Below are 17,779 nucleotides of genomic sequence, written 5' to 3' on the forward strand. Positions count from 1 at the left end.
GCAGGTCCAGGTGCAGAGTCTGGCTGGTGTCAGAGAGGTTCTGGTGGGTCTCCGTGCCGTGACCATAAGAATGCCACGGCTGAGGGAGATTCGGGTCGTGGCTATACATACCTCGAGTCCATGGAATCAAAGCTGGCTGGAATACTTGGCCAGCGAATTACGGTTGGATTCGCCGGAGTTGACAATCACAGTCGGCACTTGAGCGACACGAGGCGATCACTAGCAGCACAGATGCTGGGCGTTCAGGCGAGAGAAACCAGGTACATTCTTATGCGGCGCTTTGACGATGATGGTGCCCATTCAACAGAAGCGCTACAACATTTCACTCAAGTAGATCCTGCCAGACATCCTTCAAACTCTTGGCTCCACCTGTACTGTCGAGTTTCCATGCGACCTGCTTTCTGCCACCAGTAGTCTTGGCGTGAAGCGTAATCGTCGGCGGCTCGTGTCCGACCACGAACAACAGCACATCCCTCCCATCCTCAGCGTCAGGCCGGGTCAGTCTACCGTCGCGGTCGTTGAGCTCCCAGCCTGCCCCAGCTTCTTCCTTCAGTACATGACTCAACCCCAGAGCCAGAAAGTCGTTTGCTGCTGCCAAAAGCGTATCAATATCGGGCACGATAAAGCGCTTGCTCGACGGCGGATGAATGCTAAAGATTGAGCCGAGGGAGTTGGCCTTCGATGTCTCGATGCCGAGTTTGAGATCGAGTGTCTTTTCATCGGAGACGATCAGCCAGATGTGGCTTTCCGCGAGCAAAGGCCTGGTGAGTGATGTGATGAGTGCTTCGGTGCTGACAATGCCGTCGGCAGGTACCGGTAAGCCCATGTGTGCCATCTGACTTTCCGCAGAAGCTCCCAGCTTCCGCAAGAGCTTACACATGCTATCTACATATGCATTGAGCTGGTCGACGGCAGCTTTGTGCTGCGATAGGAGCATGAGAGTGCGGAGGATAGATAGTGCTTGTTGCTTCGTGTTGACTTCGGTGGTCCCAAGTGGGGGTGGAACGTCCTTCTTCTCGTTCATCCTGTCGCGATGTGCCTGGCCCAAGAGAAGTCGGGCAGTCACGAGGGTGGCCTGAGCGAGGAAGTCTGATTCTGAAGTAGCGTCAAGCGGTAGCGAGTTGTCCTGATCAAGAGGTAGCAGTTCGAGTTCAAGCTGGGTGGAGTCCTGTCCAGATCCTGGGAAGAGGATCGTGGAGCCTCGCACCAGAACGCCCATGGAGGTCAAGTCGCTGGTCTCACGGATCATTTCGTAGAATAGCTCCTCATCGTAGACACTGTCACGAGCATGACGGATGCGTGCCTCGAGTGTCGTCTCCTCATCATCGAGTACGACTGGCAGTTTCGAGCTTCCAACAATGCGGCCTCCCCTTCGCGCGAGCACTCGTACGGCTTTAGGCTTTGTCCCCACCCCACGCTCAAGTGCAACACCACCATCTGGGGTCCCAATGAGAGCAGCAACGTCTCTGTTCTCGAATCTCTTCGCACTGCCTTGGAACCCGAAACGAACACCGAGTATATGGGAGCTGCCCATCCTACTGATACTCCATCCCTTGTCTGCGACAGACAGGATCTCCTCCCAGTAGCTTGTTTCCTGCCGGACGTCTTTCTGCAATCGAGCAGCAGCCGCAAGCAGACCATCGGCACTCTGCTGCAGTCCCTCCATCCGGACTTTGGTTGCCAGCAAGTTGTCCTGTGCTACTCGTGCTGGATCGGGCTTCATAACAGCCGGGTCCCAGATATCCACACCCATGGAGCCCATCGGAGGCTTAGCTGACTTGAGCGCCTCAGACATTGTGACTCGAGCCTGGGCAGGAAGGTACTTCGTCTCGAGAAGCGATATCGAGTCCAGTGCCGTCATGATATCGTTGTGTGCATCTCCAGCATGCCTGATCATTTCATGCCTCTTCGCCCACAGCTCTTCCCTCGTCGCCGCAGGTTGCTGTTTTTTGTTGTTGCTCTCGACTTCATCTTGATCGTCATCTTCCTCTTCTTCACCCTCGCTTGATGAATGTTCTCCCTCCGCTGCTATCTCCTCCAACAGGGACGCCTCGTTGATGTCGCGAAAGTGACCGCGTTCAAAGTTGACGCGTGCCAGAACCTCTGACAATGCTGTTTTATCGTCATTGTCGCGTGCCCACGGCTTGAAGCTGAGCGACGAGGTGGTCATGGTCGCTATCGTGCAGTCGAGTCCTGGAGTTGTGACATTGCTCTGTCAGCTGCCAGCAGCATGTCTTACAGTGTTACTGATGAACAAGGGAAGCGTGGGAAGGTGCATTCACCAGAATCCCTGCTAGCGCAGAGGGTAGATCCGATGCGGGTCGCACGCGCTAGGCACGTGTGCAATGCTCCACCTGATCCGCGACAAACAACGGCCAACTCCGACGAGATAACATCAACATGCAGAAAGTTTTCGCCATCAGCGTTCTTGCAACGCTGTAGACTGCCAAAATGACGACCAGATATCGAGTAGAATGTGAGTGTCCCAGGTCGACGAAGAGAGCGCGTCACTAACCCATCGCTCCTACCAGACGCTCTGAAGGTATGGAGGCCAAATCACTACCTTGAAAAATGGGTCCCACATCGAGTGACTGACACAAATAGACTCACCGCCGCGACCAATTCATCGAGTGGATCAAAGGCCTCCTAGCGGTCCCCTTCGTGCTGCTGTCCCAACCCACCAACATCCACGAAGATGACAAGCCTACCGTGGCTCAAATGGCCCAGAACGCACATGAACGGTACTCTCAGATTATGCGAGATGTCGAAGGCCTCATAGCGGACCACCTGGCGCATACGAAGCGAGGTACAGAGTCGAGATCGAAGCTCAAATTGCTGGTTCCCACTGTTGGAACGTTCTTCACGGCACTTCCTATGAAGGATGCATTCGAGTGGTATGTCATGAATGAAAGGTGGCAGAATTCGCCGGGTGGCTCAGATAAGCGTGAAGTTGTCGAGAGGCGCTTCGTACTGTGCATCTTGCCGCAGCACTGAATGTAATCTTGGGTGCCCGATCTGGCTAACGCTTGGAGTAGGCAGGACCAACGGCGATTCATCTCAAGTCGGCGTTTCGTTGCGCCAAGTTTCAACGATGTCAGATTGATTCTGAATACAGCTCAAGCGATGTCGCTAGTCAGGAACAGCAGATTGGAGCTGATGACGTTCGACGGAGATGTCACCCTATACGATGATGGTAGGCTTCTCCACACTAACGAGACTAACTATGCCACTGTTGCGTGTTTACGATGACTGCTAATACGCTCGTTGTAGGAGAGTCTCTCACACCAGAGAACCCATGCATTCCTCGTATCCTAGATCTGATGAAGAAGGGTGTGCGCATAGGCATAGTTACCGCAGCTGGGTACACAGAAGCTGAGAAGTACTACGATCGGCTGTATGGTGCGTACTGAGGCGTCGAGGCGACATACTCCCCGCCGAGCGACGGCATACAAGCCACCGATACACATCCCTGGACATGGACTGATACATTCATCTTGATAGGCCTCCTCGATGCTCTTGCAGCAAATGACATACCACCCCACCAGCTGATCGTCATGGGTGGTGAAGCCAACTTCATGTTCGCCTACGCACCGAAAGTCGATTGCAAACTGGAGTATGTGCCAGGCGAGCAGTGGAAATTACCAGAGATGCACAGCTGGACAGAAGAGAACGTCACAGCGTTACTGGACGTAGCAGAAGGTGAGTACCCTTCTTACACGCTCTCCACTTGAAGAGCGGCTTCTAAGCTCCTGGCGGCTCGCTCGCACTGTCACAAGCCCGCAGCTTGTTGGAGCTGTCGTTTTGCGAGCTTCACGGCTGACAGCCTGCAGATGCCCTCAAGCAGTGTATCACTGCGCTCAGCATGCCAGTGTCCGTGCTACGGAAGTCCCGCGCAGTCGGAATATACCCACCAAAGGGTGTGAAGTTGGCGCGCGAACAGCTCGAAGAGACCGTTCTCGTCGTGCAGCGCATCCTCGAACTATCGCTAGCCGGCCAGCTCCTTCCATTCTGCGCCTTCAACGGCGGCAACGACGTCTTCGTCGACATCGGAGACAAATCCTGGGGCGTGATGGCGTGTCAGAGGTACTTCGGCGGCATCGACGGTGGGAAGAGTTTGCACGTTGGAGATCAGTTTCTGAGTGCTGGAGCGAATGACTTCAAGGTACGAGAACGATTCTTGGCTTCCACAATCATGTGTGCGACTGTGCTAACAATCCGTGCATCAGGCTCGTTTGGCGTGTACCACTGCGTGGATCGCCAACCCCGGAGAAACAGTCGCGTTGCTCGATGAGATCCAGCAGTTGTCTGTAGCGAGAGGTCGCAGTCATAGCCTCAACAGCGGTCCGTAGTAGGTTACACCGAGCGAATGATGAATGATTGGATCCCGATGTCAAGTTTCAATTCTTTGGCACCAAGTGGTCGCGTTGGCGTTTCATCACCTGTACGCATTTTGAAAGCATCACATGAAAGGTAGTCCACTGGCAGTCTGGCCAACGCCCGTAACTCGGTAACAGTGCCGCGAGGGAGCTCGTAGCGATAGCACGGAAGCCTATAGCACACAGCGCGACAAGTCACCTTGATTTCGTATCGTACAGTAAGAGAGACTTCCTTGCCAGTGCTAGGGACACCTGAGATGGCACTGCCCACTTGCGGATATGATCGCCTCGCACGCCACTCCGGTCTGCTTCCGTTGTAGAGAACTCCAAGTGACACGCTTGGCATGTTCGCAGCGATCAACGAGCAGTGAGCACCATAGAACGCACGACGGCACGAGCCGATGTAGCAGTGGGCATGACTTTGGGAATACGAGATGAGGATTCTCGCCGGTGGTCTCATCTCACAAGTCGATATTGAATTGTTATACTGCACCATCCAGTGCCGTCCAACGGATAGTCGAGCAGATCTCGAGCAAAGCTGTGGTGAGCGTAACTCAGGGCAGGATGTCAGATTGTAGGCTTCGGGCTACAATGCTTTATTGTCAAGCTGGCACGCTGATAGTCGCCTGGATAGTCTCTATGCTGCCTTGACCAGGTGTGCCCACGGCTTGCACAAGAGAGCAGGGCACGACTTCTGCCGGCAGGGTTTGATCTCCACGGCGTTATATGCACTGTTGGCATGATGCCGGCCGAGTCAAGCCGTGGTTGCGTGGTTGTCTGAATGCTCGCAGTCCAGTAGGTGCCTGCAATTCACCGTTCCAAACGCTGGACATGGCCCTCAGCTCTAGACAACGCCAGTATCGGCAGAAATGAGCGCGGATAGACTCGTGAAGGACAGCACCGGCGTGGACTTCAGGGTTCTTGCATGCTGCTTTATCTCTCATTCTGCCGGGCGTTTCATCAATCTGACTCGGTATCGGATCTGTTGCCGCCACCTTTCGCCAACAAACCCTGCTTCTTAGCATGAGACATAGCAGACAGCTCCACGGGGCGTAAGTAGCGCGTTCGTTACAGCAGGCACTTCCGACACGCTCTCAACGGTAGACTCGCTGCGCCTCCCGCGACGAAGCAATACCTCGGGGATATCTCATAGATTTGCACCAGTTCGCGGCAGGTGTGGTGTTAGTTTTGGCGAGTCATATTGAATACGAAAGTGCATATGCAGGTAGTGTTCGTCAAGGTGGCAGTAGTGGTCGATCTGTGGCTGCCGTTCCTGCGTGAAGAGCACACTTCACTCGACCACCCTTGCATTAGCAGTCTTGACCGCGACAGAGGCTGCAGCAATGATGATGCTCGGTCCTGGATGTATGAGGTTCTGCTGTTGCTATGGATGACTGGGTGTCGTGTTCGTGAAAGTTTGAGGAAGATGGTGGTTGGATGATTGAAGTCGGCGTGCCGTTCGGGCCGAGGGTCGCCGACAGAAAGACAACATCCGATGCTGCTTCTCTCCACGCCTCTTCATCAACATCACCTCGCGCCATCAATTACTCGAGCTCTCGAAGCAGATGGAGCAAGGAGATATCATTCGTGAGAACCATTGTCCCCGCGGGGCAGCCGCGAAATGGCGCGATAAACCGACTCACGTCCGAAACGCGACATGAATCGCCAAGTGGTCCCGATCTTATCAGAGCGTTCCTTGAGTTCTACATTAGATCTTGGCCGTTGCTAGGAAGGCGCGAGAACGATGCATCTGCCTGGAGGTATCCCTGTCCCTCTTGAACGACCGGTAGTAATGGCCACGCTGCCAGCAAGGAAGATCGATCCATGGTCCACGACGGGAGGGCCTACTGCTTCCGAGGGCGCTGCCTTGCTCGACGTTGGCGAGTAGTTCACCAACGCGTTTCAGCACACTTGAAACCTCATGCATCGCGATCTTGTACCTGCAATGACAATGGCAGACGCTATCCAGTGAGCGGGTATCATTACTACCGTCAGCCCATATCGCTCAACCACGCCGTCCTTGTGTCTCAAAACTCGACATATGGCGGCAGAAGACTCACCGGAGGCCGTGGAAGGTACCCAGCAAGTGCTGCTCATTGTCCTGTCCGTGGTCTTCATGGTCGTTACGGCTGTCGGCATCAACTTTCGACTCTACGCCCGAATATGCGTCTCGAAGAAGGTGTTCCTTGAAGATGGACTCATATTGGCTGGAACAGTACGTGTGGCAATCATCAGTACTCAGAGACCACTCACGCTGATCTATTGATGCGACAGCTGTTTGCATTTGGCCTCTCCTCTGTGTACACGGTAGCAGCCTACCATGGCTATGGCAAGCACGGTGCGTCTTCGCACTCCAAGGCGATCAAGCTGTCGCTGATGTCGTCTAGTCCGCGATATAACACGTCTGAGTGATCTAGCGCTGCTACATAAAGTATCATGAAATCCAGCTCCTACGAACGGGCTATGCTGACCGTGCCCAGCTCTCTTTCGCGATACCAATGCTTTATCTGGCAGCTATGCTACTGATACGAGGGTCCTTTCTGGCTCTCTACCATCGTTTGGACCATCGGAAACCCATGCGATGGACAGTCTACGGCCTTCTGGCCATCATCGTAGCGCAGGCCGTATCAGCAGCTATCGTTCAGAGCATGTCGTACATCCCGCCGTCCAAGATATGGTCAGATCCCGGTTACGACAGTCGGCATGTATCGCCAGGTACTACTCAAGCTTTCTACAACGCCAATGGAATCATCATGGCGACCACATCCTTGGCAATCTACACCGTGCCATTCTTCATGCTCCACAATCTGGAATTGCCTAGTGTGAGTAGCCTCCGCCGCTTTACATGGTGATCATATGCTGACCAACACAGCGACAAAAGTGGGCAGTGGGCGCACTTTTCGCTCTAGGGTTCTTGTCCGTCATCGGTGAGACGCACTGTCAAAGTAAACCAGTCATAGGCTAACGTCAAGTCAGCAACCTGTATCAAGAACTACTACGCCTGGAGTCTCTTCACCGACCCAGAGGTCTTCTACAAGATGACCAAGACAGGTATCTGGGACCAAGTAGAAGTCCACCTCGCCATTCTCTGCGGCTCAGCACAATCGTTCAGAGTCTTACTCAAAGACGTCTTCCCACGATGCTGCCGCAGTCCCAGCGACACTGCATCACAGCTCTCACCACCCGTGGTCTGGCCACCTCCAACATCGATGACTTACCGCAGCGACGGCAGCCCGACCCACGACAGCTGGCGAGGATGGGACGGGTCCAGTTCCTCGAATCGCTGTGACTCAGCGCTCAGTCATGCTAGTCAGGGTTCGAAGCAGGTGGTGGAGATCTGGAAGAACTCTGGTGTTGCCACGATGCCGGCCGGGATGCAACAGCAGTATCGACAGTATCCCAGCATCAGTACAAGGCTCGGCGCAAGCAATAGCGCTTGGATTTTTCAGGCTGCCACGAATAAGAGGTTCACTCCGCCGTGGCCGCTGCCGAATGTATAGGTAGAAGGCGCAGTAAAGTAGCCAGCGGCAGGACCACGGCACTGATTGACGGCAATGTCATCTAACGGCCTTTAGCATTTGCATTAGCGTTGTCATCGAGCATTTGGATCATAGCGTCTGTAAGAACAGCGTTCATCATCTTCAGCACCAAAATCTCCTTGCCACTACTACAGAACATAAACATCCCGATACCTCAAGATGACCCAGAAAACGTCCAGTAGACACCGCGATCGAGCATCAAACCCCGTCCACACCCCGATACAAAGCCCACCCATAATACAGCCCCTTGTAGTTGAACCTCATCCCCCGATCCACCTCATCAATCAACCCCAAATCCCCCCCCCCCGCCATCCCGAAATCACTCAGCATATTCTCCTTCAACTGCCCCTCAATCGTGCTACCAGACAGCCACATGTCAGCTCATCCACCATGCCACTTTGGGATCTCATCAGAGCCCCAAACTATCAGGCAAGACTCGATTGGTCGGCAACACGACATACCTCTTCGGAATAACGCACCTCCCATCTTCGCGAGGTCAATTGCTGCGTCTGATGCCTCGACCGACCGTCGTAATCCTTGCTGTGTCGATGTGGCGGTAACCGAGTTTCAACGCTGTCGCTACTGCATCTTCTTGCTGATCGGCGTCTTGGAATGTCCCTAGACCTGGGGCTGGTATGCGGGCTCCGGTGTTGAGGGTGAAGGTCTTGATCGATCTAATTGCAGTAGGTGAGAAGCAGCGAGGAGCTGATAATCCTTTTCTGAGCATGCCTCACGCTGTGGGCAGCATCACTGGCATCACAAGGAGGTCTCACACTGCTAGGATGCTTCAGCAATGGGATGTATATGCACGGATGCAACGAGGGAAGTGTTTGAAAGGTTTACTTTATACGGTGGGTGGCTTCGCATCGAAAGTTGCGACCAGTCTCAGCCCTTGAGCTCTCCACTTCATGCATGAGCTCAGCGCCGGAAATGGTTTTCCACAACAGAGGTCGGATGCCACGTATCAGTGCTATGCCAATGGGTTGCTCCTATCGTCAGGCATGATGCCTTCACTTGGACTGATTCAGTGTCGTCTGTGGTGGCATCTCTATCTTTCTCGTTGTCAGTAACACGCATACAATTGCTCGTACTGATGTGTCGTCCTCGAGCGACATCTCTTTGCTGCCCAAACAAGTCACCCTTGTGGCCATCAGCTATCATGTGCAAAAGCCGCCAGCCCTTATATACCATTCAAGTCCATCTGCCCTTCGACAGACACCCTTGGCTAAAGTGGTCTAGTGGACAACACGATGGCGCATGCAAAAGGTCGAATCCAACGTCAACTACGTTGTATTCGTCCTTGAACTGCGCTAACCACTCAGTCAAGGCCGTCTGTGTTCTTTTGCCCTTGCGCACCGCGTCCAAACCACATCAACCCATATCAACGGTGCGGTTAAGCCCTTTCCGCGCGCACGTCTGCGATGAGACTGTGTCGACCTCGACCAGTTCGTGGTGCAGGAATTGTGGTTATGGTGGCTCGAGACTCACTGCGCCTAGTGGTACTCTCTGGTGATCATGAGTAGCTCACGATCGAACGATCGATGGACGGAAGGCTGACTTGTGGGGAACACTAGATGTTGATATCCATGTCAACCCGATCAGTTGAGGTAAACAGCTACGGACGGTGCTCGGTCAAGTTGCGTTGCTGCCTGTGGATGTCGTCTGTGGTAGCTCGATTAGTGTTCACGCCATGATATCACAGCTGAACAGCTGTGCCACACGTCGATCAGATAATATGCAGCACTGGCAAAGTCGCATCTCATGCATGTCGTGCAAATGATGCACAACGTCCTGAGCGAGGGTAACTTGGTCCAGTTCATCGCCACGATCAAGATGGAGGTGCCAGGTAATGAATGGATGAAGGAACTGAAGGTATCAGAATTCAAGGAAGCCTTCTCTGGCTGGCCGGAGCGTCTTCAAAATGCCCTCGCCGAAGTCCTTGGAGACCAAGAGACTATCAAGTGCATCAGCCACAAAGAGGACCTTCCAGCTCGAGTATACGATGAGGTTCGCAGACCACGTACACAACGTATCGTGGAGTCGAGTCGAGGGACTGGCCTCGTCCTGACTGGCTGCAATCCGGATTATCAGATGACTGTTGAAAGTCTGAAGGGCAGGTTGCCGCAGAGGTGGGACTTGATCTTAGAGTGCGATAATGCAAAGGCGAGAGATGAGGCCTTGCAGTTGCTGGAACGTGGAATATGAGTAGGTAGAAGGACAGCAACCGTTATCGAGTCTCAAATGCATGACTTCTCGTTGATTGTGATCAAGCTGTGTCTGTTCTGCGTGGCGGAAGTCGCGTCATCGTTGGGGGACGGCGCTCACATGGAACGGTGATATGGTCGCTACCTTGAGCCTGTTGTGCAGCTGCTCTCGGTGATAGGCGTGTGAGCGATCGTGTGAGATGTCGGACGAGAATTGCCTTGATCATACGATGTTATTGCCGAAACAACAACCAAGCCCTGAACAAGGATCTGCTGACCCGTGACAGCGAATCTCGTTGTGATCGACAGATTGTGGAGGTCAGGGGCACAGATTGTACCTGCGCGACATAGAAACAGTTGCTTCTCTCTCGACAATCGTAAGTGTCGTGAAGTCGAAGAAAGATCCGGCTGCATACATGGCGTCTGCACACCCCAGGACAGCCTTGCGGAGGATGATATGAGCGTGCTGCTAATGGGGTGAATTGATCGTGGGTGAGTAGATTTGCAGGGATGTGGCGCGCTAGTTTGGCCCTGCAGCGAGCGTTGCAATCTTGCAGAGGGACTCTCAAAATCGTAAGACAATTTCTCGAGCGCTGGGTCGCGCCAGGCGAAAGTGCATGCTTCATTCGTTCAACGTTCATTTCTCCTTCTTTCTGCCACGACAGGATACCTTCACCTGAGACTGCGAACGCACTCGGCGAACACCAGCGAACATGTCGCTCACACTCGGCATGGACTACTTGTGAGTTTGCCTCCCTCCCTCTCGGCATGGCACGCCCAACAAAGCAACTCTGGTGGTGACCGCCACAGCTCGACATCTCAATCGATCCTGCGCATGGAACACGCAAGATGTGCTGTTCGTACCACAACCACGTCAACCCGCTAACATGACATCTTTCTCTGCAGCAATAATGTCATGAACACTACAACCGCCTCCTCCATCGCCGACGCCATGCTACCGCACACGAACAACACCTACTGGCACGAGTTCGATCAAATCTCGCAGTACAACGTCACCCTCGGCTTCTTCGAGCGATTATGGGCTGCGTGGTATGCCTACATGGGCAACGATGTGCTTGCCACGGGAATCATGAGCTTTGTGATGCACGAGACCGTATACTTCGGGCGTGCTTTGCCTTGGATCATCATCGACCGGATACCAGCATTCAACAAATACAAGATCCAGAACCAGAAGGTCCCTTCGCCGAAAGAGCAGTGGGATTGTGCGATGCTGGTTTTGCTCAGCCACTTCACTGTTGAACTGCCCCAAATCTGGTTCTTCCATCCTTTCGCGCAATACTGCGGTCTCGGGACCAGCGTTCCGTTCCCTCCTTGGTGGAAGATGGCATATCAGATCGCAATCTTCTTCGTTCTCGAGGACGCATGGCATTACTGGACACATCGAGCAATGCACTGGGGACCGCTCTACAAGAACATCCACAAGATCCACCACCAATACTCTGCGCCATTCGGTCTTGCTGCTGAATACGCATCGCCGATCGAAGTGATGATTCTGGGGTTGGGCACAGTCGGGTCGCCTATCTTGTGGTGCGCAATCACCAAGGATCTCCACATCTTGACCATGTACTGGTGGATTGCGTTCCGTGTCTTCCAGGCCATTGACGCGCATTCCGGCTACGAGTTCCCATGGAGCTTGCACCACTTCCTTCCATTCTGGGCCGGCGCTGCCCACCACGACACCCACCACGAAAAGTTCATTGGCAACTATTCGAGCTCTTTCAGATGGTGGGACTACGTCTTGGATACCGAGAGCGGCCCAGAGGCAGCCAAGAGGAGAAGAGAGAGGAAGATGGCCAAGGCGAAGAAGGCACAATAGCCGAATCAAAAGGTTGTGATTGCGTTTTCTTCTTATCATCATGAAGCGACCCTGAATGCTTGTCACAGCGTTTAGCCATGCATACGGACGGAGTTGTAGTGTTGGCATAGCGATCGTCGCAAGGCAGAGCCGCGGGGATAAGCCTTGTACATATTATACGGCAGACTTATGATGCAAGGGCAAGACGAAAGCCCCTATGTAATTCGAGGATTGAATCATGGATATCAAAGGAGGGGGTCGTATGCTGTTGGCAGCTGAGTGTATCGGCCGAACAGTAGACAGAAGAAACAAGAAACAGAACCTCGAAATGCTCCCTGCCATGCTCCATGTACCTGTCCCGTCCATCATGCATGCTGCTGACAACGAGTCAAGGAGCCAGCTTCCCCACGATCTGGATCTCACGATCAAGCTTGCTCTGTAAACAGAACGTCATCAGATGTTTCCACGTTACTAAACTTATCACGAAACTTGGACACGTGCATTGAACGCGTTTTGTCATTCTACATTGCCTACTACATTGCATCAACCGAACCGCCTCACCCAGCAATGAGACCCCGGCCAACACATCCCTGACCACCTCAACCTCAAGCTTCGACCGAAGATGAGCTTCGTGCTCGATCAGATCCGGCGGATCGATACGCAACTCGATCGACTCCAACTCGCCGACTTGCCAGCGCGGTCAGTTTCGGTAAACGCTGAACAACATGTCACACCGCCGAAACGGGTTGTTGCGTTACAAGCTGCGATTCGAGGTCTCAGTCCTGGATCGAGCGATAGCAGGAGTTTACACAGAGTGGGACATATCCAGACGTTGTTGGGCACGTTGAGTGACAAGGCTGAGGCGACGGCGAGGGTAGAAGATGATGGGGTAGAGGCTAGAGATGAGTTCGAGGCGGAATTGGAGTGGCTCCTTGTTTCCAAAGCGACGACGCAGATTTACGGACATGTTCTGAGCAGTATTCTCGATCAAGCGGTACGATTGAGTGATGATATATGGTACTGGGATGAAGTGCTTGGGTCGCAGCGGTATACGGCGCTGTATAGTATACAGACCTCCCCGCTGAGACTGTACGATTGGGGCAGCAAGGTCTGGGAAGACGTCAAAGCACGAGGAGGAGACTTTAGTATACGAGGTGTGGGCCAAGATGCTAGTGATACAGTCACAGACCGGTGGAAGCAGTTTTATGGACTGGTCAGGCAGGTGGTGCGGGAAAAGAGCGTGAAAGAGGTGCATAAGCAGATGATCAGCCCAGTCACGAGGATAAGAGCTGAGGTGAGGAAGAAACAAGCTGCGTTGAAGAAAGTGCGGACGAGGAATGCGAATGCTCTGGGGGTGTTGTTGGGCGAAGGGCTAGCGAACGAGAGTGTTCATGGCGAGGGTCTGGCAAGTCCACACGGAGAGCAAGACGTGCAACACAAATGGAAAGCAAGCGTCGCGAGGAACGTAGCGTTAATGGAGGCAGTCCTTGCTAAGATCAACGACCTAGAAACTCCCGTGGACAAATTCGACTCGGCAGTAGCAGAGCTAACAGACGACGACCCCCTCTACGCCGTCGAATCCCACGACCTCGCGATCCAGCCCCAAGCAGTCGCCGAGCGACTCTCGCGCATGCTTGTCCTCGGGCTAGGCCAATACACCAGCACCTCCCAGAACTTCGTCCACCAACACGGTAAACCATCCCGCTACGTCCGGTACTGGCTTCCCATAACAGCAGGGCTCCTTTCCTCAACCACGATCCTCCGGATCCTCGTCAATCGCCAAACTGAGATATTACAATACGTCCAAGACCTCGGCGCAACGGTCGTAGATTTCTGGCAAAACTGGGTCCTCGAACCAACCCGAAACGTCATCAAGACAATCCGCCACGACGAAGGCAGCGAAATCAGCATCATGTCCAAACGATCCCTCGAAGGCGACCGCGATAGCCTGGAACGAATGGTCGTCGACTTCGCCGTTGACAATCCTCAAAACGCCACATCCTCCGGCTCAGCACTCACAGACGGGGAGATTGCAGACATACGCGCGAAAGTCCGCGAGGGCGATTTGACGCCTGTGCTGAAGGCTTATGAGAAGGATCTGACGAGTCCGCTGAAGGGGGCTGTGAGGGGGAATTTGATCCGGGCGTTGTTGATTCAGATTCAAAAGACGAAGGTTGATGTGGAGGTTGCTATGGGTGGGATTGATTCCCTCCTGAAATCACAGGAACTGCTCATTGGGTTTATATCCCTAACCCCCGGCCTGTTGGTATCTTACTTCCTCACGACCTGGGCGCGACAGTCCCTCTCGACGAAACATTCCACCCGCGCACAGAGGAAGCAGGGCAAGATGCTGCGACAATTGAGGAATATCGACCGTATCCTGACGAATGCGACGCCGACGGAGTATGGCGAGTTGCTGTATCGGGATCAGGGGTTGCTGCTGTGTGAGGTTCACGTCCTGCGGCAGGCGGCGCAGAAGGTTATGCCGGGTCAGATTTTCAAGGAGTTTGGCGAGGAGGCGGAGGAGATGTGTGATGTGCGGGTTGGGGTGGAGAGGCAGAGACGGGTTGCGGAACGGGTGCGGTGGGCTTATGGGAGGTGGGTGGCTTGATTGATCAAGGTCTTGACGGAGTTGTGTGTGCCAGGCTTGAAGACCAAGTCGTGAAGGTGATTGAGTCAATGCAAAGGGTTATGCATAGCATAAGGCGACAGCATTGGCGGCGTACGGGATGTCTCTCCTCGTGATTAGCCGGCAGGATCCTTTGGAGTAGATGTAGCATCGACTTGGTGAGGCTGTCTGGCTGGAGAGCCTTGCATTGGGCGGAGCACCATACAGATGCGGTGTAGGGGTAAAGGAAAGACAACAAAAAGTGGTTCGAGGTAGCGGCAGCGATTTACCAGATTTTGATGCCTCGGCGGCACAGGACGATCACGTGAAGCAGCAAGATGGTGTGTATAGGATACCGACTCTGCTCTGATCAGCCTTTTACACATGTCAAGACCATTATCGTATGATTCGCACCATTTCGTGCATAATATTTCATAGTAAGTTACTCCTAACAATGTGAAGCAAACATGCCTTTGCACGAGCAAAGCAGTAGAAGCGGCTTTAGCAGGATCCGCATCCTCGCGTTTCCCGTTTGGTGTGGGCGTGACGGAGATCCCGTGCACCTGCCAGTTCATCCATCGACTGCCACTTGTGCTTGCTTGCTTGCTTGCGCCCCGACACCCGACGCACTTTCTCACCTATCGCCCAGCATAACCACCACCCCGACGCCACATCCGAAACACCAGCCCTTGACCACAAGGCGCCTTGGAATTACCGGCGATACGACGAGCGCAAGCGTCCTGTCTCACTTTCAACGTCCTTTGTACGGCGAGAGAACCCCACACCGCGCTTCGGACACAGCAGCAACCGGTGCACCAGACATCCACTGCGCTTAGGGACAAAGACGGCCACGCAGCACTCCACACACCGAATAGCCGCTGTTGGGCTACTGAGGACGCGCCTCCAGTCTGCGATCATGGCAGGCACGAGGAATTATGATTTTCTTGTATGTGAGCACCACCACCATCTCCCAGAACACGCGGTAGAGCAGGCAGGCGGGCAGGCAGGAGACGATATGCACACATACACGCTTCCTGGCCGACACGCTACACCACACCCACGTGTGCTCGCACATACCGTCAGCCAGCAGGAAACACCCCGAAACACCTCACTGACACCTCACCCCTCACAGATCAAACTGCTCCTAATCGGCGACTCGGGCGTAGGAAAGTCATGCTGTCTCCTGCGCTTCAGCGAAGACTCTTTCACCCCCTCCTTCATCACCACCATCGGCATCGACTTCAAGATCCGGACAATCGAGCTTGACGGCAAGAGGGTGAAACTGCAGATCTGGGATACCGCGGGTCAAGAGCGTTTCAGGACCATTACAACTGCGTACTACCGAGGCGCGATGGGAATCCTGTTGGTGTATGATGTTACGGATGAGAGAAGTTTCAACAGTACGTCTGGCCATACCCCCTGCGGATAGGAAGGGGAAGTGGAAGTGCGGTGAGAGCTGACTTTATGATAATTGTAGACATCCGAACATGGTTCTCCAACGTTGAGCAACACGCCACCGAAGGCGTCAACAAAATCCTCATAGGCAACAAATGCGACTGGGAAGAAAAGCGCGCCGTCTCCACCGAGCAGGGCCAAGCCCTCGCCGACGAGCTAGGAATCCCCTTCATGGAAGTCTCCGCCAAGTCGAACATTAACGTCGAGAAGGCCTTTTACAGCCTCGCCGGAGACATCAAGAAACGCATTGTGGATACCCAGACTCCGCAGCAACAGCAGAGCGCGGGTGGCGTGCAAGTTGGAGGCGGTCAGAGTGCTGTCGGTGGATTGGGGAAGAACTGCTGTTAAGGCGTGAAGAATTGAGACAGGAGAGTGTCGAGAAAGACACGATTGATGCAGCATTCATCAGTCTTGCTCTTGGACTGGGAATATCCGCATGGGTAGATGGCACTAAACGGCGTTCTGGGCGTTTAATGTCCTCATGATCGAGGGAGACCTCGGCTTGGCTTGGCGGGTGGACAGACCGATGGATGAAGGGCGAGATCAGCATTTTGCTAGAAAGATGTCGAGATCCCTGACCCTATCCTATCCTATCCTATCCTATCCTATCCTATCCTATCCTATCCTATCCTATCCTATCCTATCCTATCCTGTCTCTTTGTGGCTGGCTTGCTGGCATTGTACAGGCTTTTCTTGCCGCCGCCGCTGCTGCTTATGGCTATACTTAGGTAGATACGTCCGAAGTTCCTTTACTTGTTGATTGTTCTTTCAGCGTGATGGTGATATGCTAGTGATGGAGATGTGTCGTTACGGTTATGCTAATGAGGGTGCGCATATGAGGCTATGATTATGGGGATGAGGTGATGTGAAGGGCAAAAAAAAAGATCGAATTCCCCCTTGCTCGGATGACAATGCTGGCAATGAAGCAGCGAGAGGGCATGGGGCCCTGACACGCGAGGTTGCCGGTTTTTTCGGTCGTTGGGGAGTGGATAGCGACTGAGACATTCGAGCAAGAGAAGTTGTCGATGGGGGTGGGGTTGTTTCTCTGGTTGGTTGTGTGGCTTGGGTGGGTAAGGTTGACGCTGGCAAACAAGAGGAGGGGGGCATGGGCATCTAGGTATGAGGGTTGACGAGTCCTATGGGGTTAGGTTTTTCACGTTTCAGGGCCTAGGGTTAAGATTAAGAGTGAGACTGAGACTGAGATTGAGATTAAGATTAAGATGATTGAAGGTGGTTGTTGTTGTTGTTGTTGTTGTTGTTGTTGTTGTTGTTGTTGTTGTTGTTGTTGTTGTTGTTGTTGTGGCCTTTGCTTGGAGACGGGCTGGGGTCTGGCAGGGAGCATAGGGGCAAGCAGGACAGAACAAGAGAGATGCTCTTGGTCGTGCAGCAGGAGGCGCGCTCGGCTCGGTGATGGCGAGGCGAGGCGACGTCGGTCGGTCTGTCTGTGGTGTTGCTTGTCGATGTCGTGGTGTGGTGTGGTGTGGTGTGTCTCTTTTATCTTTGAAAGATGTTGAGCTGTGTTCAACGGCTTTGCTACGGGGCCAGGGGTGTTTAGCGATGGGTTGGAGTGGTTGGGGAGGCTATGTAGTGTGGTAGGAGCGGGGTGGGGGGTATGGGATGGGATGGGATGGGATGGGAGATTGAGGCTAAGCTTGTTCAATGGCGATGTTGGACAGGCTGCGATGTTTGGTGTGGACCGAGGGCAATTCCATAGATGGGATCTGGCAAAAAGCACACTCGATGATAGGCGTGATTGGCAACACGACATCCCCTGGCACTAT

The 17,779-nt window shown here is 53.7% G+C and overlaps 7 protein-coding genes across 7 annotated transcripts; 6 read left to right on the top strand and 1 right to left on the bottom strand.

The window, feature by feature from the left end:
• Positions 1-322: 322 nt before the first annotated feature.
• CLAFUR5_09837 (Mediator of RNA polymerase II transcription subunit 17) lies at positions 323-2,170 on the bottom strand (the record flags this gene model as incomplete). The annotated part of the gene is made up of 1 exon (XM_047908985.1): positions 323-2,170. The coding sequence occupies one exon, from the start codon at positions 2,168-2,170 to the stop codon at positions 323-325; it is 1,848 nt and encodes a 615-aa protein (XP_047764712.1).
• A 281-nt stretch (positions 2,171-2,451) lies between these two features.
• On the top strand, positions 2,452-4,349 carry CLAFUR5_09838 (IMP-specific 5'-nucleotidase 1; the record flags this gene model as incomplete). Its single annotated transcript, XM_047908986.1, has 7 exons — positions 2,452-2,469; positions 2,605-2,894; positions 3,036-3,193; positions 3,271-3,399; positions 3,502-3,699; positions 3,831-4,162; positions 4,227-4,349. The coding sequence occupies 7 exons, from the start codon at positions 2,452-2,454 to the stop codon at positions 4,347-4,349; spliced, it is 1,248 nt and encodes a 415-aa protein (XP_047764697.1).
• A 2,068-nt stretch (positions 4,350-6,417) lies between these two features.
• On the top strand, positions 6,418-7,876 carry CLAFUR5_09839 (uncharacterized protein; the record flags this gene model as incomplete). Its single annotated transcript, XM_047908987.1, has 6 exons — positions 6,418-6,591; positions 6,651-6,714; positions 6,764-6,807; positions 6,857-7,198; positions 7,249-7,303; positions 7,353-7,876. 6 exons carry the CDS (start codon positions 6,418-6,420, stop codon positions 7,874-7,876), a joined length of 1,203 nt encoding a protein of 400 aa, XP_047764698.1.
• A 1,818-nt stretch (positions 7,877-9,694) lies between these two features.
• CLAFUR5_09840 (uncharacterized protein) lies at positions 9,695-10,120 on the top strand (the record flags this gene model as incomplete). Its single annotated transcript, XM_047908988.1, has 1 exon — positions 9,695-10,120. One exon carries the CDS (start codon positions 9,695-9,697, stop codon positions 10,118-10,120), a length of 426 nt encoding a protein of 141 aa, XP_047764249.1.
• Positions 10,121-10,832: 712 nt separating this feature from the next.
• On the top strand, positions 10,833-11,956 carry CLAFUR5_09841 (Methylsterol monooxygenase; the record flags this gene model as incomplete). Its single annotated transcript, XM_047908989.1, has 2 exons — positions 10,833-10,861; positions 11,026-11,956. The coding sequence occupies 2 exons, from the start codon at positions 10,833-10,835 to the stop codon at positions 11,954-11,956; spliced, it is 960 nt and encodes a 319-aa protein (XP_047764248.1).
• Positions 11,957-12,557: 601 nt separating this feature from the next.
• Positions 12,558-14,546, top strand: CLAFUR5_09842 (Nuclear control of ATPase protein 2; the record flags this gene model as incomplete). The annotated part of the gene is made up of 1 exon (XM_047908990.1): positions 12,558-14,546. One exon carries the CDS (start codon positions 12,558-12,560, stop codon positions 14,544-14,546), a length of 1,989 nt encoding a protein of 662 aa, XP_047764251.1.
• A 913-nt stretch (positions 14,547-15,459) lies between these two features.
• On the top strand, positions 15,460-16,346 carry CLAFUR5_09843 (GTP-binding protein ypt2; the record flags this gene model as incomplete). The annotated part of the gene is made up of 3 exons (XM_047908991.1): positions 15,460-15,489; positions 15,676-15,943; positions 16,021-16,346. The coding sequence occupies 3 exons, from the start codon at positions 15,460-15,462 to the stop codon at positions 16,344-16,346; spliced, it is 624 nt and encodes a 207-aa protein (XP_047764250.1).
• Between the last annotated feature and the right edge of the window lie 1,433 nt (positions 16,347-17,779).

This window comes from Fulvia fulva, chromosome 7, assembly GCF_020509005.1.
Source record: "Fulvia fulva chromosome 7, complete sequence".
In the NCBI taxonomy this organism is placed as follows: domain Eukaryota; kingdom Fungi; phylum Ascomycota; class Dothideomycetes; order Mycosphaerellales; family Mycosphaerellaceae; genus Fulvia; species Fulvia fulva.